At 39.2% G+C, this 24,036-nt stretch overlaps 1 protein-coding gene across 5 annotated transcripts in view; it reads right to left on the reverse strand.

Annotated features, from left to right (window-relative positions):
* STK39 (serine/threonine kinase 39) overlaps positions 1-24,036 on the reverse strand; it is a 145,494-nt gene that overhangs the window by 24,751 nt on the left and 96,707 nt on the right. For 3 of the 5 annotated variants that reach the window (XM_083365608.1, XM_083365611.1, XM_083365610.1), the window contains 4 exons: positions 16,880-17,002; positions 16,758-16,787; positions 15,994-16,056; positions 13,940-14,007 (listed from right to left, as the gene is read on the reverse strand). In XM_083365608.1, the coding sequence (XP_083221734.1) occupies positions 13,940-14,007; positions 15,994-16,056; positions 16,758-16,787; positions 16,880-17,002 (284 nt within the window). The remainder of the gene's footprint in view (positions 1-13,939; positions 14,008-15,993; positions 16,057-16,757; positions 16,788-16,879; positions 17,003-24,036) is intronic. The other 2 variants (XR_014492836.1, XM_083365609.1) reach the window with 2 other exon arrangements.

Here is a 24,036-nt window from a genome sequence, read left to right on the forward strand (position 1 = left end):
TATTGGGGGTCCATGGCCACAAAAGGTATTTAAAGAGGGTGGTGAAGAAAAAAAAAAGGCTGAGAACCGCTGAGCTATTGAAAAGTGAAAATGTGGTATGCAAACTTCATGCCCAGCGTAAAGTTACAATGTTACCTGTTCTGTTGTTTCTATCAGAATTCTGCCAAACACCTTTCAGGTATACTTAACAAACTAAAAACAATAGTTTGGTACTTTTGCCATCTTTTCTCTTTATGTAGGGGAGTAATAATGGCACTCTTCCAATCTTCACGCACATACATAGTCTTCACAGACAAGTTTGACAAATTATAAGACTGGTGCTTAAGCAAAATATATCCATTATGCTATAATTTCTCCACACCTGCAACCTTAACGTTTTTCAGTTTTCTCACAGCATCCTGACATTGTTTTTTTGTTATTTTTCTTTTTGCACACTAATCTATACATTTTTTCAATCTTGAACTTGTCACAATATTCCCATACAAATCTCTAAAATACACCTTCTAGCAGACCCTCAATTCATTTTCATCTCAAATAATTTCATTCCATTTATTTTAATTCCTTTCATCTGCTGGAGGCTCCTTAAAGAATTCTTAGAAAAATATCATTAAATCAGCAATTCTGAAAACTGCATGAAGCTACTTTATACTTTTCTCTTGGGCACAGGCTTCCATCCTTCTTCTGAAGAAGAGGAAAGAGGAATGGCTAAAATGCTAATCTTATAAACCAAATACCGGGAAGTAGGATCCACTTATCTTAATGAGACTACCTCTGAGTATATATGCATAGATGTGATGTAAACCATTTTAATCGATGCACTAAATTAATATGGGCACTTCTCTGTATAGTGAAGAAGTTATTTATGAAATAAACCTCTGACAAGGATTGCAGCAAAGTGCAATTCAATTAAGCAAACGTTACTTGATTTACAGGAGTTACAATCATATTTGGCCCAGCAGTCTCAGCATTCACCCAAAGACGAGATCAATATTTACTGCATCATAAAAAAGTACACCCACTGAACCAACATCTTCCAAGACATGGCAATTATTGGTCTGATCACTTCAGAATCCACTTGAGCCATGGGGGGGGGAATAAAACTTTTAAAAATAATGATTTCTTGGGGCTAGAGACAGAAACAGTCACTATATTTTTTTCTATCTGGCCCAAAAGAGGTATTGGTGATTGAAAACATGACCTTCCCACCCCCAGCATCCCAGGATTGTCCATCTAGGAATGCAATATCCCAATGCAAGCTCACATATGTACAATCTATGATTAGCCACACTGTATAGCAAATTTTCTGCAGAAAACTAATAGCATAAAATAGAGCAAGGACACAGCATTTTAACAATGTACTACGTTCAGTGTTTTAGCACAGGGGTCCTCAATCCCCGGTCCGTGGACGCCTAGAGAGCTGTTGGAGATCCAGCGGGTCCGAATCTGATCGAACACAGGTAAGAACTTATCTGAAGTCTTACCTAGTGGCGATGGAAGCAGCAAAGTGTGTTTACTTTTCCGTTCTTTACTTGTGAGTGGGGAGCAAGCAAGATAGATTGGTCAGATTATTTAATGTCAGCTTCAGATCATATAGTGATCATGAACTTATAATTTTAAGCTTGTTAACCTCATAACACCAGGAGAAGTGAGGCAGATAGGTATAAGCCTTTCAGTTGTAAGGCCCTGCTTTTGGGATGGAAAACCATCCCAGTATATAACTCTTTGGTGCTAAGCAAAAAAAAAATATCCCAGAAATCTCTACAATTTTATTTTCAGCTTGATTGTAAAAGCCTGCTATACATTGAAAGATGGAATTCATGTATGGGTAGTCCTTGATTTACAACAATTGGGACTGGAATTTTGGTCATAAGTCATTGCAGTCGTAAGTTGAAGTACTCATATGACCGGGCCCAACTTCTGATCATTTTTACAATTGTTAAGTAAATCACATGGTTGTTAAACAAATCCATTCTGGAAACTGCAAAAAAAAATCCCCTCAGAAATTGTAGTCATGTGATGATGGAACATTGCAACTAGTCATAAATACAAGCCAGTTATCAAGTGACACAAATGTAGTCATGTGACTAGGGAAGGATGTTGGTGTGACATTTTACGATGGTTGAAGTCCTTTAAAGAGGTCGATGTAACTTCAAACAGTCCTTAAATGACCAGATGTAAGTCGAGAACCACTTGTTTTCCTTTTTCCGGTCCTGGTTATATTTGTTTTATTTTATTTTTCCTTCAAAATGTTTCTAGAAAGTTCTACTGCTTTAATTAAGTAGTCTGAAGAACACTGCACCTATTAATAAATAATTTAAATTAAAAATAAATAAAAGTAAAAAATAAAATAGTAAAATTAACAACAACAACAACATCCTTGCTCTTGGTAATCATTCAGGAAAAGAAAAACCAAGTAACCTATCTCAAAAATGAAAAATCAAAATGGCCATTTATTGATTGGTTGTAACAACGGATAACTGAATATGTATAATCTGTAAAGATTTGAATTATTTTTTTTAAATGAAGAGGCAAGAAAGAGAGCATTCAGGTTATCTGGTTAATCTTTTTGGAGTTGTTTTATTCATAAAGTAAATGTCCAGGTTTTCTTTCACTCCTATTAAACCCCCAGAACTCTGCCCCTATGGAGAAGTCCTTGAAAATAATCTACCAGAGTGCTTGCAAGGATGAGCCACTGTCTACATTTGATCATCCTGCATGTTCCTTGAATTCCTAGAAAGCATAGCTTTCTCTGCTAAGATATCACAGGATAAAGAGGTATACCATGAGAAAGGCCCAGCTTGAAGACGTGCAAGCTGATCTAGGCAGTAGCATTCCCTAACTTCACATGTCTTGTTTCTTTTCAAAGGGTCATTTCCATTGCACATAAATGAGAGAGACGGTGGCTAAAATTGCTACTAATTTGTTGGTCTGGATCTAACACAGGGGAGAAAATGGAAATCTAAAGAGCAACTATTTCTAACATAAACATTTGATCACAGCATCTATCTCAGGGCTTTTCAACCAGTGGTACGGGTACCACCTGTGGTACACTGGCACCTGGCAGGTGGTACGCGACCATCCTAGAAAAGTGATAGCGGGGGAGGGGAATGAGCTGAACCGGTGGCAGCACCGCACAAGCCTGAGTGAGAGACGGCTGGAGCTGTAGGGCTGTCAGGGCTTAGCAGATGCGCCAAGATCAGCACCAGGCTCCAGCTGGAGCTTGGCACTGATCCTGGCGCTTCTGCTGAGCCCAGAAGAAGCACTGATCAGCTGGAATGTTGCAGCATCTCCAGGGTCTTGTGATTTATATTCAGATGCTTGGCAACTGATTCGTATTTATGACGGTCACAGTGTCCCAGGGTCAGGTGAAATGACCAAAACCTGCTGCAACCACCCAGCAGAGGGGGGGAATAAAAACCAAACACCCCCCCACCCCACCCCCGCTGCCAATCCTCAACAGAAATGGTCATAACAATGAAAAGCTCGGACAGGAGGAAGAGCGCCACCAGGCGGGCAGCCAGGTGTCTTGCTCGGCTGTGCTTGAGGGGCACTTTTTTCAGTGCCATTGTAACTTTGAATAGTCACTAAGTGAACTGTTGTAAGTTGAGGACTACCTGTACTTCATCACTTTTTTCCTTTTTTTTTTTGGTCATCAAGTTTTTGACACCTTGCTAGGCGACTGGTGGTACTCGGATGTTGCCATATCCTAAAACTGATACAGTGGGTGAAAAGGTTGAAAAACCCTGGTCTATCTGATTCAACCTGGACGACTTGGGCACACACTTACTTCAGCAAAAGCCTTTGCATTCATTAATGTGGGCCTACAGGCAAGTCCTTGGGACTAAATCTCTGAATTCAAATGATAAAAAGCTAGGCATATACCCTGAAGATCAGACTATACAGCTGCAGATTTAATTTATCCCAATACTGAAAACAGTAGTAAGGAAATGCAAATGTATTCTATTATAATCTTTTGTCATACAAATTTAAAGCATTTGTGGCCGGCAGTGCCTGAAAAATCCTCAAAGCTTACAGGAGTACAAATGAGCTTGGGACAAAGGCGTGAAGACACATCTCACTGAAAACACTGCCTTTACAGAATTTGAACATGTTCAATCACCATTTAATCTGTCCCATCCTCCAGCAGTTTAGCCGAAAGTTGTTTCAAAACGGAAGTTCTTGAAGAAACATATAATGTGACATATTTTATTATTTGCTGTTTCCACTTCCAGGAAGAAGAATCTTGTCTAGTTTCAGTTAACAAAGCAATGTGTTAGTTGTCCTCGTAACTTGCAACTATGGCCTCACCATGAGCAGAAAGCAACACAGCAGTTGCTGAATGCTATCAAATTATACACAAGGCCACAGACTTCCCCTATGGATTAGTTCTAAATTTCTCTGTGGAAACAGCGTCTACCATTTGAACTGTTATTACGCAAGGAATCTCAAGTAACAACAGTTGGGGGAAGGAGGCATCATCTCTACAGCCAGAATCATAAATTAAATGACAACTTCTATTTGCAGTAGCTACGCAATCTCTTCTTGTTAACCATCTCACACAGTTGGAAGCTTTTCTGTACAACCACGACTGAATATATCAACAATGACAGCCACAGCATCTCTTGACTTGAGGCAAATTTCTCCTGTATAGAGTTTTCTAAGCCACTAACGTGAAGGTACAGGCTTACTTACAACTTTTAGATCTGGCAGAGAAAATGAGGATGAAAAGGAGATGCGCATATTTTACTTTAAATGCACAAATAAAAATGTTTCTCATCTCCCTCACAAATGGTTAATGTTTCTGTCTTCTCCTGCACAGCATGAAACGACATCTCTGCTGTTGCCACCAAAGTGATCATCAGCCTCCAACATCTTCTATTATTACTGCTGCTCAATATAGATCCCTGCTTGCTTTAGCTAGGCAATTGGGATGGCCTTCACCCGCAGGTGACCCAGCTGGGAATATATAGTGTTGGTACACACTCCAATTACTCTTTGCTCATCCCTCCCAGGAACACACACACACACACACACACACACACACACACAACCCACAATGAAGCAATGTGGCAAGATTTGAGGGGGCACAGGGGCACGTGATTTTTTTTCATAAGCACAATCCTCGTGATTCAAGATGTTTTGTATATCCCTACTTATCCTTGTAAAACTAAGCAAAAGTGTAGCATTACATGTTAACACAACAGTCTATTTCATAGATCAGTGACATTTCTACTAGACTAACATCACTGACACTCTTTTCTTATAAATTACATTACTTTATACACCAACCGGCTGCATTTATCTGGAACAAAGACACTAGTTAAGTCCTGAATTCCCGCTTTTTACAGAGAAGGCTTCCATCCTGGAAATTTATATTCTTGATTTTCCTTCCTTGTCGCAGACCTCTGTAACACCTTTTATGTTGTTCTAGAGATTCTCCTACTCTTAGAAGCAGATCTGAGAAAGAGGACAATAATAACTGCATCAGGAAAGAACGCTGACCTTCTACCAATGGAAGATTCTCCATGACATTAGTAGTCTACTTACATGTTACAATCCAAGGTGTATTAAATAGATTCTAAGTTTATCATTGGTTAACAAGCTTAAAATTATAAGTTAATGATCACTATATGATCTGAAGCTGACATTAAATAATCTGACCAATCTATCATGCTTGCTCCCCACTCACAAGTAAATGTGACTTCACCAGGATGATTATGTGCAACTATATCATTTAAATTAGTATATTTAACTTATTACAAACACTGGCTAAACAAAAAGTCACATAGTTGATATTGTGATCTTTAGATTGTCTGTCATACAATACACTTGTCCACTTTTGGGAAATAAATAAGGAAACTTAACTACCAACGCTTTATTATTAGGGCCAATTTGACACTTAATTTGCCCAGAATCACAAAATATATAATTTTAAAAGCAGTTTGTATATAAATTGTTCCAATTCCATTCAAATATGTTTAATCTGGGATCCTGTTTTAACTAGTGGAAGATATTTATAATTATTAAACCAAAATGCTTTAATTTCAGTTGGATAATAATAGCATATTGTTCATACTGCTCTACTAAGATTGTTTCTGTCTTTAAAACACTTGATACAAGGATTGCTAAGCCTGCATTGTTACCACCCTTTCCTGGAAATTCTAGAACCCTTTACAATAAATGAAGTAAGTCCCCAAAATAAAAATGATTGTGCATCCATGTTTCCTGTAACAGAATATCAAAATTATTTCAATACTGAATCAATAAAATATCCTACTTATTAAATCAACCAGGTATATTCCAGAAAATTATTTTCAGAATTGAATGCTTAGGACTATATTCTGAAAGTACCGTATTTTCCAGTGTATAAGACGACCCCCTACATTTCCTGTTAAATTGTAGGGTTTGGGCTATACTCGCCGTATAAGAAAAAATTAAAAAACATCAGATTTGATTTTAATATGGTAATTTTAATTCAAATGCTTATGATATGCAGAAGCTTAGTAGGAAAACTGTCACTTATAAACATAAGGCTGTTTGTCATCAAACATGTAAACATAAAACAGTGCAAGTGGATTAAACTTTAATAACAACAACAACAACAACAATAACAACAATAATAATAATAATAATAATAATAATAATAATAATAATAAGAAGAAGAAGAAGAAGAAGAAGAAGAAGTTGGAAGGGACCTTGGAGGTCATCTAGTCCAACCCCCTGCTAAGGCAGGAAACCCTATACCATTTCAGACAAATGGCTGTCCAGTCTCTTCTTAAAAACTTCCAGTGTTGGAGCATTCACCACTTCTGGAGGCAGGTTGTTCCACTGGTTAATTGTTCTAACTGTCAGGAAGTTTCTCCTTAGTTCTAGGTTGCTTCTCTCCTTGACTAGTTTCCATCCATTGCTTCTTGTCCTGCTTTCAGGTGCTTTGGAGAATAGCTTGGCTCCCTCTTCTTTGTGGCAGCCCCTGAGATATTGGATCACTGCTATCATGTCACCCCTCACCCTTCTCTTCATTAAACTACACATACCCAATTCCAGCAACCGTTCCCTATTTTCCTAATTCACTTTTTCACTTTTCCTAATTCACTCTAAAGCTTTCCCTGTGCAGAGCCTTAAGTAACACCAGCTGCCTGCAATTAGTGCAGGTTCGCATCCCACCAGGCTCAAGGTTGATTCAGCCTTCCATCTTTCCAAGGTAGGTAAAATGAGGACCCAGATTGTTGGGGGCAATAAGCTGACTTTGTAATAATGCTGCTTTGGGGGGTGGGGTGAAAGCCCTAATAAACAGGCATATACATAAAATGAAGGCTATTGCTAAGCACATTGATTTGTGCTTTAAATTGTAAGCCACCCTGAGTCTTCGGAGAAGGGCAGGATATAAATGGGATTTTTAAAAAAACAACAAATGGGAGATCCGCTCCAGGTTTTCCAGCCAGCCTGCCCAGTTCCTGAGTCAAATGTGTCCTTAGAGCTAAGCAGCTGCTCTGACTGCTGCCTTCCCCACCCACCTTTCAAGTTGGGATATACTACAGCTGCTCTTCAACTTTAGAAGGAAAGACGCCCAGCCCCCAGCCTGTAAAAAATCACAGACTGCAGCTTCTTCTCCAATTGGTCCCGCTTTCCCTGCGCAGACTAAATGGGAGATCCGCTCCAGGTTTTCCAGCCAGCCCTGTCCCTAAATTTTCAGCACCCGGCGTATAAGACGACCCCTGACTTTTGAGAAGATTTTCATGGGTTAAAAAGTCGTCTTATACGCCGGAAACTACGGTAGTCAATTTTCAACGTCAATATGATTTAATACTTCTATGACTTGCTGGTAAGTTTTGAGTGGACTTGGGGTCTTTGTAAAAATTAGTGGATTGTCTGGGTTACTACTTAGTTCACTGCTATCCAGATAATTCATTTGGTACCAGTTTGAAGCAGTATTAGCTTTATTCTGAAACCTTTTTCTTTTCTTGTGCCACTTGCTTCCATGTATTTTGTTGTTTGAGTTGCTTGGTTGATTATTTTCCTTGCTGGTTTAACTAGCTGGCCTTTATGTTTGTAGGGCTGATGTGCAATTGGCTATTATTTTGTAAAAATGAGATACTATGATGGACTTTTTATAAATAGACTGTTTCTGCTGTTTTAAATGTAACAATTGCTCTTGCATTAAAATAGTTTAAAAATAGGTACTCAACCCTACTAATCGTGTTTATAGTGATGGATGGAATTAAATATTGGATCAATAGAACAAAATGCATTTTCTGTTCCAATTGAGATAACATGCTTGAGGTTTTGGATAATTTATGAAGGCCAATTTATTAAGCTGAGGTTTAGGATTCCTAGGTATATTAAACAACTTAGTAATGATGTTCTTATGTTTACGGCATTTTTAAAAACCTTTCCAAGAAAACTGCAGAGTTGGATCTTCTGGCGCTGAAGGGCATAAAGACTGTTTTGCATTGATAGTTATTAGAGTTTAACAAGTCCACATTCTGGATAGAGAGGAGCGATTTGAAAGAGGTGTCAAAGAGACCACCTACATTAAATGAACAGTCCTAACTCAACAGAAAGGGACGCGGTGGCTCAGTGGGTTAGGACGCTGAGCTTGTCAATGAGAAGGTCAGCACTTTGGCGGGTCGAAGCCCGAGTGCCGCGGAACAGAGTGAGCGCCTGTTACTCGTCCCAGCTTCTGCCAACCTAGCAGTTCGAAAGCACGTAAAAAATGCAAGTAGAAAAATAGGGACCGCTACGGTGGGAAGGTAACAGTGTTCCGTGCGCCTTTGGCGTCTAGTCATGCCGGCCACATGACCACGGAGACGTCCTCGGACAAGTGCTGGCTCTTACAACCATTAATAATTCCCAAATCTTTATAAACTTTCATCAATACTTCCTGCTGGTATCTTAATATTTGTTGTAGTAAAGATATTATCTTTAAAGGTCAGGAATTGGCTGCCTTTGCTTTTTTCTAACTAAAATAGTCTTTAATCACTTTGTTTGATGTAAAGTTGGCCAGAAGCATTTTTTTAAAAAAAGTAATTTCCAGCTGGGCTGTCAGGAAGTTCAGCTTGTTATATCTTAACGAGAAATCCTAAGTTTACAGCGGCAACGGCCAGAATTTAAACTATGACTATAAAAACAAGGCTCTTAATAACAAATCAATGAGTTAGAATACTAAGTCTATTATCTAACGTTTATTAGATATTTTACTAGTTAACCGTTTTATCCAATAGCAAGTCTAGATTATATTTGCATCTTGCTTTTGGGTCCTTTGGACATGAATAAGAGATTGACCGATGCTGATTCTGGGTGGGAATGACACCTGCATGTAACTTTTTTAAAGCCAATGAGAAAAAAGGGATACCTCGTGAGGGCCTTAGAAAGCCTGCTTGCGGTAGTGCTTAAAATACAGGCTACAAACTAAAGAGATCATTAATTCTACTCCCATCTTAGACATGAAGCCAACTGGGTGTCTATGGGCCATCTATCTTTCTCACCCCTAGAATGAAAACAATGGCAGACCACTTCTGAAAATCTTTCCACAACTTTTAATATTTGGGACAACCTTTTAAGTACTGTATAGTAATTCTTCATCACAATTAGACTCTTTAATCCATTTAGACTTTGAGGAGATGGGGATGTGAAAGTCTAAATTATCTTTTTTTAAAAATTACTTACAATGGTAGCTGTTCTTCATGACTGATAGTGCTAATTGCATGTAGAAATTACAATACCTTGCTCAATTGTGCTAAGATTCCATAATGCTGGTTTGGACATCAAGTCCTACTAATTTTTAAAACGTTGAAATGTCATTTTAATCAAGTCAAGCCCTATTTGCTATAATGAGAACCATCCAAGTATACTACTTCCTTAAGTGATTCCAGGATTTGTTATCAACCTGTAGCATCTTTAGATGATGATGGTGAAGAAGAAGAAGAAGATGCTTACTCAATAAAGAACTCTTTGACTATTCTAGCCAATTATATTAAAGTTTTAGATGTTCAGAAAAGTTTTTCTCTTCTGTAGAATGGAAGAGAGGGGAATAAAAAATTAGTCTTTTATCATTCTTTCAACTTTTATTTCAAGGCTACTATCATGAGTTCATTGTTTCGGTGGACAGTGATTTACTGACAGAGCATCACAAAAGTCATTTTTTTACCTAACATTATTATGTTCTGATTTAGGCTCTATTGTTCAGGAAACCTTGATAAAAATGAAGCACTATACCTGAGAAAAATGAAGGGGAATCTTTCTGGAGAATGCCCTGAAAATAACTCCTTAAGATATTTGTTTTGCAAATTTAATGAAATCCAAAAAAAGCAGTATACATGAAATACATTTCTAATATAAGAATGATTACGTATCACCCTAAAATGTTTTTATTTTGTTTCTATGACCGAGAATTACGAATTATTGCAAGGTGAGGCTGCTGTCAAAAACTGAATTCCAGGATTTGAATTTGAATAATAATGCCTTGGCTTAATAAATGTTAGGATTAAGATTCTTTGAAAATAAGAGCAAATCTGGGAAACTGCAATTATTATCAATTGGTAAAATCAGAACAGAGGGAGAATTATTTTTCTCTATAGATAATTTTCCATAATTTTATATACCTCCATCATGCGCCTCTTTTTATCCATATGGTCGCCAAAAGACGATAGCAACTTGATGGTACTTAATCATTCATATTCTCCACATCACCTCCATAAACACTATCCTGCTGGATCATGCTAAAGAGTCCCATTATTCTGGATCACACTGGACAGATTCAAGAAGCTCACAAGCAAGAATTACGGTGGACAACTTTTTTATTCTTTGCTCCTCAGTAACTGACGTTCCAGATATGTTGACTCTGGGAATTGATACAGGTAAACTTTGTAAAAATTAAGACACAATGCCAGGGTACGTGTAAAGTGGCAGCACTTTTCTCCTTGCAGAAGGGATGATCGAAGTAAAGACAATACTGAAATCACTACTGTTATTTCCTATTGTTCTTAGTCTCCACTTGTGTTTGTGGCAAGTATATTTATTACTGAAACTTTGACAAGAACCACTGAAACCAAATGGCCACATCTTTGAACAGCAAGACACACTACGCAATTCCAACACTGCCTAGAATTATTTTCCTGGTTAACATTCAGAAAACTAGCAGAAATAAAAGCCTTTTCTTTGAGCTCCGAATATAAATTTCACCAGAGATTTGTTACTCATCTTTGCCTCTAGAAGAAGGACGCACGCATAGTTGTTACACAAGCCCACAACAATAACAAAAAGAATTCTATAGTAAAACTAAGTCAGTTGATAGCACTGCTCAAGAGTTTTACTATGGAGAGAGACTCTCTCAGTAATCCTATGCATAAATTCTTCAGATATTCTTAAAATACAAACTCTGTATTATTTATACTTTCCTTTGCCCCCCCTCCCCCCAGGAATCTCACTTTCCCAAACGCATTCAATACAACCTTGGTATTTGGCTACCTAATCTATTCAATCTCCTATAGTAGAAGGTTCCCCATCATTCCCATTATAGTGTCACCAGTGAATACCACAACTACCCTGTCTTGAGAAAACTGTGCGGCTAGGCGGCTTTCCGAAGGCAGGGCAGCTTTAGGAAGACAGCACTCAGCGAGCCACACGTACGTAGGAAACCTCTGGCTGAAGGAAATGGGTCCAAACAGGAGACAGCAGAGGCAATGAGGCACTTTTGCTTCGGATGCAGGGGCTGGGCACCAAAGGCAAAAGGTCAGCGCGGAGAAGTGGGAGAAAAGGCAACTGGGTGAGCGAATGCTTCCTGGTACTTCTTGGCACTTGGCTAAGGCTTCCTGGAGCAGGGCAAGCAGCTCCTAAGCTGCATGGTTCTGGGGCGACTTGCCATTCTACAAGGCAGCTTGCAGAGGGCCAAGGGTCAAAGATTGGAGCGGGGGGGGGGAGATGGCAGATAGGAGGAGTTGGAGGCAGTCCCTTACTTTACTAAAGCTCAGGGCTGGGAGGGAGCGGGATGTCTGGGTTTGGGGTGGGTAGTCACTTAATGACCTGCAATTCTCAATTAACAACCACAAGATGGAATGCCATCGAAAGTCCATGTGGTCACGTGCCAGCTCGTTTTATGACGCACCCACTTACAACTAGTTGTGGTTAGTAAATCGAGGGCTAGCTGTAAAGAATTAGCAATGGCTTAGGAACCGTGATAGGTATGTAAGACCAGAGTACCACAACTCATAGAAGGTGCGCATCTACCATGAGACACAACAGATTCTTAATGAACAGCCGAGCCCAAGGAAGAAACCATAAACAACTGTGTCCCTTCAGCTGGTACTAAGTTATACACATGGACTGAGTATGTTATATGCGGCCTCGCTTTAATCGAACCATTCCACATATCCAACAATATGAGGCAGAAGCATCTTTTTACCTAAACATTATGAATGGCCCAGATGCAGATTTTACACAAACCAAACATCTACAAGATTTTATGCATAGTTAAAGTACCAGTGATCCTAAAATGCTAAGCATAGATCCAAGTAGATGAGCACATTTCCTCTAATCTAGGGCTGGCCAATTTTGAGGATGCACATTGCATTATTATTTATTTCAAACGTACACACACATCCTGTTGTTCCCTTCCAGGATAAGCAACATGCAAAGGGCAGAAAAAAGGTAAGGGATTGTAAACGAAGAAAATAAAAGAAGATAAGGAAAAAAAAAGGGAAAACTAGTTTAATCTGGATTAATCTAGCCATTCCCTAAAACTCTCTATACCCTTTTATCCTTACAAACCATCAATGCTTCAACCATAACCACATACTAATTTATATACTGATTTTTTATTTAAAATTCTTGTCTTTCTTTTTTAGGAACTCATCAACATCATCTAACCATGACTCTCCTGTTCTCCTCTTTCCTTCTAACCCTTTTCTTCTTATATTTGTCATGAGATTTGATCCCTATTAGTTCTCTCTCTGTGTCCAAACCAATTAACTTATTCTTTTGTACTGATCACTGATTTTTACATTCAGTCCACTACACTGCAAAGGAACTATGGAGAAATATGTAAACATTTTTTTTAAATGAGAGGCAATGGCCAGTTCTTCCCTCAAAGAAGCCAACACTACTGCATAGGTCCAAGCACACACATCACTTCCCAGGCAGCCAGGAGGGGCATGGAACTAATAAAGAGATGGTTAGGTTAGCATTCCCCAGAGAAACTGGAAGAAATGCCTCTTCTTTACAACGAATATGAAGATATAAATCAGCCTTGAAGAGGTTTTAATTTTCCAAGTTATTTTAGGTAGATTACAAGAAAAGAGAAACTAAGCTAGGCGTACACACACAAAAATATATATTCTAAACTTAAGAAAATTAATGAGCTCTCCATAAAATGTGGTTAAGAATCACTCATTTTCTTAAAAAATGGAAATCAACATCAGTCTCCTTCCAAACAATTGTGACATCTGATAACCACATTTGCACCATTTTAAAAATGGTAAAGTGCTTGAAAAATGTATCAGTTATTCTTCTCACAGCCTCTTCTCACCGTTGACCGAACCTGCCTAATAAAAATGTTTTCAACAAGCAATTTGTAATGTAACCACGGTTTATTTCTGTTGCAGGTTGACTGCTATAGACTAAAAGAAGCTCATTAAAATCCCTGTGATCCTGAAATGGAAGGAAAGAGGGAAGAAAAAAACAAAATATTTAACGAAGAATGCTTTTAACCTAAAGATCTTTTCACTTTCAGTATTTCGTTCCTCCATTTTTAATTTTTCAAAGCAATTAAAAGAGAGCAATTAGTTGTGAGAACACCATTGGTATTGGTCATACTGGGAGGATGACCGTGCTGACATTTCTCTTGTTAATATTATGAGAAATAAATGAAGAGAATCACGCATGAGCAGATTTGACTAGGCCAAAAAAAGAGGCAATGAAGATAAAGAGAGATTATTCTTCTTACCTTAGTCGTAAAACAAGATTCACAGCACATGGAACAGAGCTATATTCATTTGTAATAGCAGATCGTGCCTTAATGAAAAAGGAGGGAATACATCTTTTTAAATTGCCATATTAAAAACTGGGATGGGTTCAATTCTTTAAGGTAATAATTATCCAGGTTAACTTAGAGGTCATCACTAATCTGAAATTGCAAGTCAGATATTAAAACTGGCATAGATTACAGTAAGGTGGCAAAGGGAAAAACCAATATAAGTCTATTCCCCTGATTAATCTGATAAATGTATGGTATTAAAACAAAAGCCCCTAGAATTTTAAACACTTTCCCAGCTTCATACGACAAATTTCTTGTTTATTTAACAGAGCATCACATTTTATGAGAATCCCAGCAGTGATTATTGTTTGCATCTTTATTGCATAGAATAAAAGATTAAATAGCTGGAAAGTAGCCATAGCCTTTAGTAACAATTAAAAAAAATCACATTGATATAAACAAAATTTAGTGACATTGTTCACATACGACTTTCAGCAATAAAGTGTTATTCTACATCTTCGCTTCAAATCAGTATGGGAATAGTCAACTTTGCCTGACTACTAAACTATACACTAGTTTCCTCAGCCGGTAACCATTATCAATGCTGTTCCAAAGGTGCTTTTTCCAAAGGCAACTGGACTTTTCGCTTCTCATTCAAGAGGCTTCTTTAGTTCTGTCAGAAGTGTCGGAACTGAAGTAGCTCCTTGGATGAGAAGTGAAACGTCTTCAAGGAAAAACAAAGTCCAGTTGCCTTCTGAAAAAGCACCTTTGGGACAACCATAACCTGGATGACTGTGGATCTCCATAGACATTATCAATGTTGGGCTTACCTATCACACTCAATCATAAAGTCTGGCATTTCTTTGGACCGAGCTGGTAAGCTATTTGGGGGTCCCTCCTGGACTCATAGCTCCTGTTCAAGGAGCAAACGGCGGCCATAGCTAGGGAAGCCTTTACATATAATCATCTAGCAAGCCAACTGCATTTTTCCTGGTCCAGGAGGCCTTGTTCACAGTCCCTCATGCGGTCACCTCCAGATCAGAAGTGCAATGGGCTCTACATTGGGGCTGCCCTCAGAAGACCACCTGGAAGTCTCAACTGCTCCAGAACGTGGCAGTGCACACAGTGATGGGTGCTCTTAAGTTTATCCATAAAACACCTCTGTTATGGAAGCTGCACTGGCTTCCAGTTTTCTTCTGGCTGCAATTCAAGATGCTAGTTGTCACCTTTAAGTCTTATATGAGACAGGACCAGGTTATCTGTGGAACTGCCTTTCCTTAAGCCTCCCTACTTGTCCTACCAGAATAGATACAGCGGGCATGCTTCCAGCCCCTTCCCTTAAACTTTGCCACCTACAAGAGCTGGGAAGTGTGCCTTTGCTGCGGCAACCCCAGCCCTATGGAAAACTCTGACCCACAAAGTTTGGCAGGCCTCTACCTCCTAGCCTTTAAAAAAGCACTGAAGACCTGGCTTTTCCTCCAAACTCTGGGATAGGATGAGGTCAAAATGCATGTTGGAAGCTTGACTTAGCCTTGGTTTTTAAAAAAAACATTTATAGTTTTATATGCTATTTATGTTGTTTCAATTCTTGATTGGGAACTGCCCAGAGTTTGGTATAAGGTGGGCAGCTACATAAATGCTTAATGTATTGTAATGTAATGTAATGTAATGCACTGCAATGCAAAATACAAATATGCAATGTATATATGTATTTTTAGCTTAGCCTACGATGTGGATTTAACCATCATGCCTGGTCATCAATGATTCATGGCTGAACATTGTATGAACCAATCACTATGGCTTATTGAACAAGCCATGACTAAAGAAACACATAATTTGAGAACCCTTTCAATCTTTAAACCAGTTTGTGGCCTAGTGAATCTGTAATTAATGACAAACTGGGATTGCAAGAAAGCTATTACAAGGCCACTTCAGTCAAAGTCTGTATCTACTAACTAGATCACACAGTTTGAGTGCAAACTGACAAATCTATGCAAGATATGAAATGTTAATAGTAATAATACCTGAGAACCTTTTATAGACAGGTTCTGTATTTGGTCAGGGATATTGCTGGAATACACGGAAATCTGTTAAAAAGAGTTTAAATCCTTAGAAGATGGCACAAAATATGTTACATATAGCAAGCAGGATTTCAAACAAGATTTGAAGCTGTATTTTCATTAAATAAAGCCTGTTAATCCTGCATAAACTTGTGAGAATAGCAGTTGTCTGTGTCACTGAACTTCTGTCTGCCCTCAAACCCTCCTCTACAGATTAAGTGAGCACAGAAAGATCAAAAGGGGAAGGAAACATTAAGCCTTTATTTATTTATCATTATACTTCAAACTGACTCCAGAGCGCAAATTCTCTGGACAAAGTACTAAATTACAAAGAACATTAATAAATTCTAAATAGCTAAAAAACCAACCGCTAAATATTGGCTTTATAATTCAAGTTTAACAACAGAATATAAACTTACACATATGGAGTTATTTAAAAGTGGCACACAAGAACTAATGCATGCAATCTTATTAAAAACTAATGCCGTCACATTACGCATCAATGAATTGTGCCTCAGATTCTAGTTATTACTGGAAAGCAGTATGGGTTTTTTAAAATTGAAATCTACATCTTGTTGAAAATATAAAAAAGATGCTGAACTTCAAATTGTAAAACTTTATTGAAAATTACCATTTTAATAATTCACATTTTCATGTAAATACAGAGAAAAATTCAGTAAACACACACTCCTACTCACAAAGGGAAAGAAATAACTCTAACCATTTACCTCTGCATCTTCTTCTTTTACTCTTCGTGACTAGAAGGCAAGCATCATAATTAATTAGTTACCAGCTGAGTATCAAAATAATGAATGTTTACTTGAGCGACCCAGTGGTTTCCCAAAATTACCTTCTCTTGGGAAAAAGCGGCCTTGCCTTCTTCACTCTTCTCATCCATTTCATCATCACTCCATTCCCAGTCCCCATCTTCTGTCTTGTGGAGATGGCCACTAGAACCGGGTACTCTTCTAACCTAACAAAAGTACAAAGGCAACATTGAAAAGAGGCATGGAGTTGCGATGATTTAAGTCCCTGGTCTAGGATTGGGAAGCCCTAGCTTCAAACTCTCACTTAACTATGGAGCCCCCTGGATGAGCTATGGCAATTCTCTCCATCCAAGCACTCTCAGAGGGACATTGTGACAATGAACTAAGTCACCCTTTCTTCATCTGAGTTGTATTTGCTGTTGCTTTGATAGCTCCATCAACACTCAAGATACATGTTTATGTTTTATTATTTGGAGATAATGAATAGAGCAGAGCTGGAAGGGACCTTGGAGGTATTCTAGTCCAGCCCACTGCTCAAGCAGGAGAACCTATACCATTTTCAGACAAAATGGTTGTCCAGTCTCAGCATTCACAACTTCTGGAGGCAGGTTGTTCCACTGATTAATTGTTCTAACTGTCAGGAAATTTCTCCTTAGTTCTAGGGTTACTTCTCTCCTTGATTAGTTTCCATCCGTTGCTTCTTGTCCTGCCTTCAGGTGCTTTGGAGAATGGCTTGACTCCCTCTTCTTTGTGGCAGCCCCTGAGATACTGGAACACTGCTATCATGTCCCCCCTCGTCCTTCTCTTCATTAAACTAGACATGCCCAATTCCAACAACCGTTCCTTACATGCTTATATGTCCAATTTATATTGGATCTCTCTTATTCCCCAAAGATCTAAGAGACTTGGAGAATGATTTAAATGAGAATAAAGACTACATGCCGAAGTGGAATTTCACTCCATTTTCTCCAACCAATGCGTTAGTTTAAAAAGTAAATTATACATGAAGAAGAAGAAAAATATCAGTCTTTACTTATCAGTAATTCAAGGAAATGTACTTATTAAACTGATTACAAGAATAGCAAATACCACAGTGAAAATAACTGACTACCAGGAAGTGGGAGAGGAGGCTTCGACAACACAGTATTGATTTGTCTCTTACATCAGAGGTCCCCAACCCCTGGGCCGTGGACCTGTACCGGGCCTCAGCATGCCAGCAACCGGTCCGCAAAAACAAACAAAACCCCATCTGTGAGATGCAGGCAGCACACAAAACCACGCACCCTCCAGGCCGCAGAAAAACCTCTCTCCACAGAACTGGTCCCTGATGCCCAAAAGGTTAATGTAATAATGTAATTTAATGTAATGTCTTACATTATCGAATGAGGATTTTACCTAAAGATGAGGATCACTAATGGCCACAATTTTCCAAGTATTCTCTTATTCGATTTGCTTTCACTAAGCTACAACACAGAAAAGATGAGAAAGGAAGAGGAGTGCCAAGGAATATTTTCTCTGCCTTTGAAGGAAGAGCCTTACTAAAATGAAACCTTCAATACTTGTTTTTTTAACGCAGATTAATGGAGTTAAGATCACAGAGTTGTTAGGAACCAGGCTAATGTGGCTTTCTAATGACATCACTTCGTGAATGTGTGAGTAAGATTGCTCAATGCCTTCAATTGTGACACCGCTGGATATAACCTAAGTACTAGTAGCCAGTAACACAGGACAAGTCACTAAATCAGCGACTAATGTTGATGGGTCTACAATCACAAAGATAGGGAAGATGCATTTTCTGAAATGACACCTTTACCCAACTACTTTTTCCTACTTTGACTGAAGTACACAATTACAAACTCTATTTTGTTTTTGCTGTCTTTCATAGCCAGCAGAAGCAAGCTAGGGCTAAATACGTACTTATAAGAACAGAAAACAGTTCACTGCCAGTGAAAGAATAACGGCCATTGGGAAAAGAGGAGAAAACTCTCACGCAACTATATAATGCTACTGGATCTCAGCCTCTGTCTTGAGGGGAAATTCTGGGAAAGAAAAAAAATGTAAGGAAATAAAGAACATTTTAAACCCTTCTACTCTTAAATTCCATTTTATCTCTCAGAAAAGGTGGGGGACAGGATCTTGAGTGAATTCAAATTATCTTGGAAACCAGGCTTTCCCCGGTCCCACACAGGCCCTTCCTCTGGATGCAGGCAGGCAGATATCAAGTTTGACGTATGAGACGGTTTCCACAACTCAGTGTGCCTTGCTGGTTCCAAAACAAAAATGGAAGCGAAAACGTTGCAAGCTATTCAGTTAGTGGGAGAAATGGTAGTGAAGCTAATTTGCACCCTCGTACCAGGACCACATTGATCCTTTAGACACTTGAAGAGAAAAATCTTTCCGTAACGTTTACATGTTTCAGTCTACTATTGTTAAATGCCCCCTCGGCAACTTTATGCTATAGGAAAATTCATCAGGAAAATAACATACCATTAAGACTGTGTCCTGTGCCTGAGTACCTAACTCTGGACTGCCCAGCCCTTCCCCTCCACTCCTTTGCAGAATTTACAAGGGCGTAAATTGCTTGGACAAGCTATCTCTTCTTAAACTGCCTTTTCTTGGCTGCGCTGGCTGCGCTTCCTTGAAAGGTGCTAAGCGGAAGTCAACTCAGCTCTGCAATCTTGATTAGTTAATTAACGCCCAGGGCCAGTTTGTGCAGCTATCTAGAATTAGCATAATCCTAATTAGTCCCACCCTAAAAGCTTCCTATTGTATCCTACGCGGGGAGCAGGTTAAGCTTGAGGAGACCAAGACTTTTCTTTTCTTACAGTTGCAAGAAAAAGTATGTGAACCCTTTGGGATTAAGTGGAGTTTTGCATGAATTGGCCATAAAATGCACTCTAAACGTCATGTAAGTCACAACAATAGAAAAACACAGTCTGCTTAAAATAATACTACACAAACATTAGCTGTTGTCATGTTTTAATTGAACATAAGATGGAAACATTCACAGTGCAGGGTGGAAAAAGTATGTGAACCCCTAATGACTTCTCCAAGAGCTAATTAGAGCCAGGAGTGAGCCAACCTTGACTCCAATCAGTGTGATGATATTGGATGTGTTGCTGACAGCTGTCCTGCCCTTTAAAAACACACACGTTTTGGGTTTACTGGTCTCAAGAAGCACTGTCTGATGTGAACCATGCCTCGCAGAAAAGAGCTCTCAGAAGACCTACGATCAAGAATTGTTGACTTGCATGAAGCTGGAAAGGTTTACAAAAGTATCTCCAAAAGCCTTGATGTTCATGTGTCCACGGTAAGACAGACTGTCTACAAATGGAGAAAGTTTAGCACTGTTGCTACTCTCCCTAGGCGTGGTCGTCCTGTAAAAATGACTGCAAGAGCACAGCGCATAATGCTTAATGAGGTAAAGAAGAATCCTAGAGTGTCAGCTAAAGACCTACAGAAATCTCTGGCACATGCTAACATTTTTGTTGACACATCTACAATAAGGAAAACATTAAACAAGAATGGAGTACATGGGAGGACACCACGGAGGAAGCCATTGCTGTCCAAAAAAAATATTGCAGCACGTTTGAGGTTTGCAAAAGCACTACTGGCAAAATATACTATGGACAGATGAAACCAAAATTGAGTTGTTTGGGAAAAACACACAACACTATGTGTGGAGAAAAAAAGGCACAGCACACCAACATCAAAACCTCATCCCCACTGTAAAACATGGCGGAGGGAGCATCATTTGTTTGGGGCTGCTTTGCTGCCTCAGGGCCTGGACGGATTGTTGTCATTGATGGGAAAATGAATTCCACAGTTTATCAGGACATTTTGCAGGAAAATGTACGACCATCTGTCCGCCAACTGAAGCTCCGCAGAGGATGGGTGATGCAACAGGACAATGACCCAAAGCATACAAGTAATTCAACAAAACAATGGCTTCAACAGAACACAATACACCTTCTGGAGTGGCCCAGTCAGAGTCTTGACCTCAACCCGATTGAAAAGCTGTGGCATGACCTTAAGAGAGCAATTCACACCAAACATCCCAAGAATATTGCTACACTGAAACAGTTTTGTGAAGAGGAGTGGTCTAAAATTACTCCAGATCGTTGTGCAACTACAGGAAACGTTTGGTTGAGGTTATTGCTGCCAAAGGAGGGTCAACCAGTTATTAAGTCCAAAGGTTCACATACTTTTTCCACCCTGCACTGTGAATGTTTCCATCTTATGTTCAATTAAAACATGACAACAGCTAATGTTTGTGTAGTATTATTTTAAGCAGACTGTATTTTTCTCTTGTTGTGACTTACATGACGTTTAGAGCGCATTTTATGGCCAATTCATGCAAAACTCCACGTAATCCCAAAGGGTTCACATACTTTTTCTTGCAACTGTATACCAGAAGTGAGAATTACAAAGGGAGGAGAAATGGGGGGGGAAGGGCTACAAGATTTGCCCGTTTTTCCCCCCAGCTCCTTTTTAGTCAAGTTCCAAAACATGAAATTTCCCCACTGTTACTCTCCCAACTGATTGGGTTTATATCCTTTGGGCACTGTAACATATGTAGGGACAATTTCTTAATAAAACTTTTAAAAGATTATTAAAAGTCCAGGCATCCTTGTTGGATTCTTTGGGATCCATCCTGCAAATTCTAAGTTATCATTACACAGATTAATGGAAACACAGCGCGAGACCTCATGGATGCTATTTTTAAAAAACAGATATAGCTTATATGTACAATTATGCAGTTAATGTATTTTCTTATGCCTTACACATAATCTCTCCTCACCTTTTTTAAAAAAACAGAGAATTCAGCCTGAAGTATTTCTAGCTGCCCTTATAATCACAGATATTACAACTTATAGGCAGAAAGAAAATTGCAAGCTGATTCTCTGTTAGCCTCCCTGTTTCCTCATGCTGTATGCATTTGCATCTCAAGCAGATTTATTATAAGTTAGGGAAGAAGAAAAAAATTCCAAGAATGTAAGAAAATGATAAAACCTATTCATTAATGTTTTGACCTTTCCAGTTCAGTCTGCGCTTTATGAGGAGCTGCATATGAACATATAACATATTATTCACATTTAAACAGATATCCAGGCAATATACTACAGACTGGACAAATGATGGAGATTGTGAAATCTAACACAATGAGGTCTTCAATGAGATTCAAGGTACTGGTAACGGTGTTCAAAGCACTCCATGGCATGGGGCCGGAGTACCTCAGGGAACATCTGCTGCCGGCATCAAGCTCCCTGCGCCCTGTGCGTTCCCACAGAGAGGGCCTCCTCAGGGTGCCACCGATCAGAGAATGTCGATTGGTGGCCCCCAGGGGGAGATCCTTCTCTGTGGGCGCTCCGGAGCAGTGGAATCAGCTACCGGTAGAGCTCCGGATGGCGCCCGATCTTCGCTCCTTTCGTCGCGATCTTAAGACATTTCTGTTTGTACAAGCTGGCCTAGCCTGATGGGGATTGCTGGGGTTGTTTTATCTTTGGTCTTTTAATTTTTCTTGGGGTTTTTAGCACTGTATTTCCATTGTTTTTAACTAGGGCAATTGTTTAATCTTTTTTAATGTTTGTATTTGCTATTTTATTCTGCCCTGTGAACCGCCCTGAGTCCTCAGGGAGAAGGGCGGTATATAAATGTTATTAAATTAAAATTAAATTAAATTAGCCTTAAAAATACGCCCCCTCACCACTTTCTTTTTAATTTTCTGTGTTATTATCCAGGTTCTTTTATTTTAAAAAATAAAATAAAAGAGAGAGTGACCATCTCCTTTGACAAAGCTTCTCAGAACTGATAAGTAAAGTTGCTCCTCAGTAAAAAGTGAGACTCTCCTCTACAAATAAATGAACTCAAATCACTCCCAAAGACCTACTGATAAACATGGGGCAAACACAAGAGATAAACTGTGGTAGCAACATTGTAGGAGAAGAAGTGGCAAACCCTAGGGGCGGAGTTAAAAGAGGAATCAGTCTAGAATCCCTACGTAGCAACAAGCGGACTAAGATCAACTCCTCTTGAATTCCATTAAACCTTATCTAATTTCTAGCAGGCGCTAACAGTTGAATCCTGTGTATAGGCTTTTTAGCAATAAATCTGTTTAACTGGACCTTCATGTGGGGACCTAGATTTTGTTCACCTGACAAGTATTAGTTCCAGAATGGTGAGAAGCATTCATGAAAAGAGCTATTCAAAACATACCCAGTGGAAATGATTCCCTTAGCTTTCAGAAGTATGATCTAGATCAGGGGTGTCAAACTCACCACGTCACGTGACGTGTCCCGACAGATCGCCACTTCTTCCCCATTGCCGGAGCTGGGGTAGGCGTAGTTCCAGCATGATGCATCTGGCCCGTGGGCCGGCAGTTTGACACCCCTGATCTAGATGAGCAGTGTTTTGAGGGAAAAATCATCCTTTAAAAGTAAATCTCGGGAACCTAACAGTAAGTTAAGTGCTTGCGTATAATTAATGTTCCAGAAAGCATGAATGCTTGATGGCATCAGGGGAGCCTATGCTAAGCCCTACAATGTTGCTTGGTTTTGACTTAGCCACCAGCTTGCAAGCCATAATTCACGATTTAATGTTATAGGTAAATCATGGCTGGCTGGGGAATTCTGGGATTTGAAGTCCACGGGTCTTAAAGTTGTCAAGTTGGACACTCCTGCTCTGAACTGTTGATCGCACAGGAATTCTCTATGCTACAATAAAATGCTTCACCACATCACAGTAAGATTAAGTTGGCCTCTATGCTCCCACTATAGAGTTTTTTATGTTAAGGTTTGAAATTGCAGTGACACGGCCGCTTTGTTGTTTTAATCCAAAAAGCCCGGGATGTGGAAAATGCTCCCACTAGGCCTGGACATTTCATCATTTCCTGAGAGAAAAATTCATTACCCTTGTGTTTATTCTTCTTTCCCCAAAAGGAAACCAATCTGTATTCCAGAACAAACCTCAATACTTAAAAATCAGTCCCTTCTATACGTACAAAAGGGAAACGTGTACTTCATCTTAAAAACATATCTGCTATCAACGGCCCCATATACACCTTCCCAGAGGTGAGGTTTAGTCTAACTCAAACGAATGGGATCAAAAGCTCTTTTCCTGGACCCGGTTTGTTTGGAAACAGATAAATTGTGCACATGCCAGCCATTTTCTCTAAATTCATTTGATGATTTTATTTCTACCCATTTCTTTTAATCTACACTTCTCTTATTGTTTAATGGTT

This window comes from Vipera ursinii (assembly GCF_947247035.1).
Source record: "Vipera ursinii genome assembly, chromosome: 1".
NCBI lineage: Eukaryota > Metazoa > Chordata > Lepidosauria > Squamata > Viperidae > Vipera > Vipera ursinii.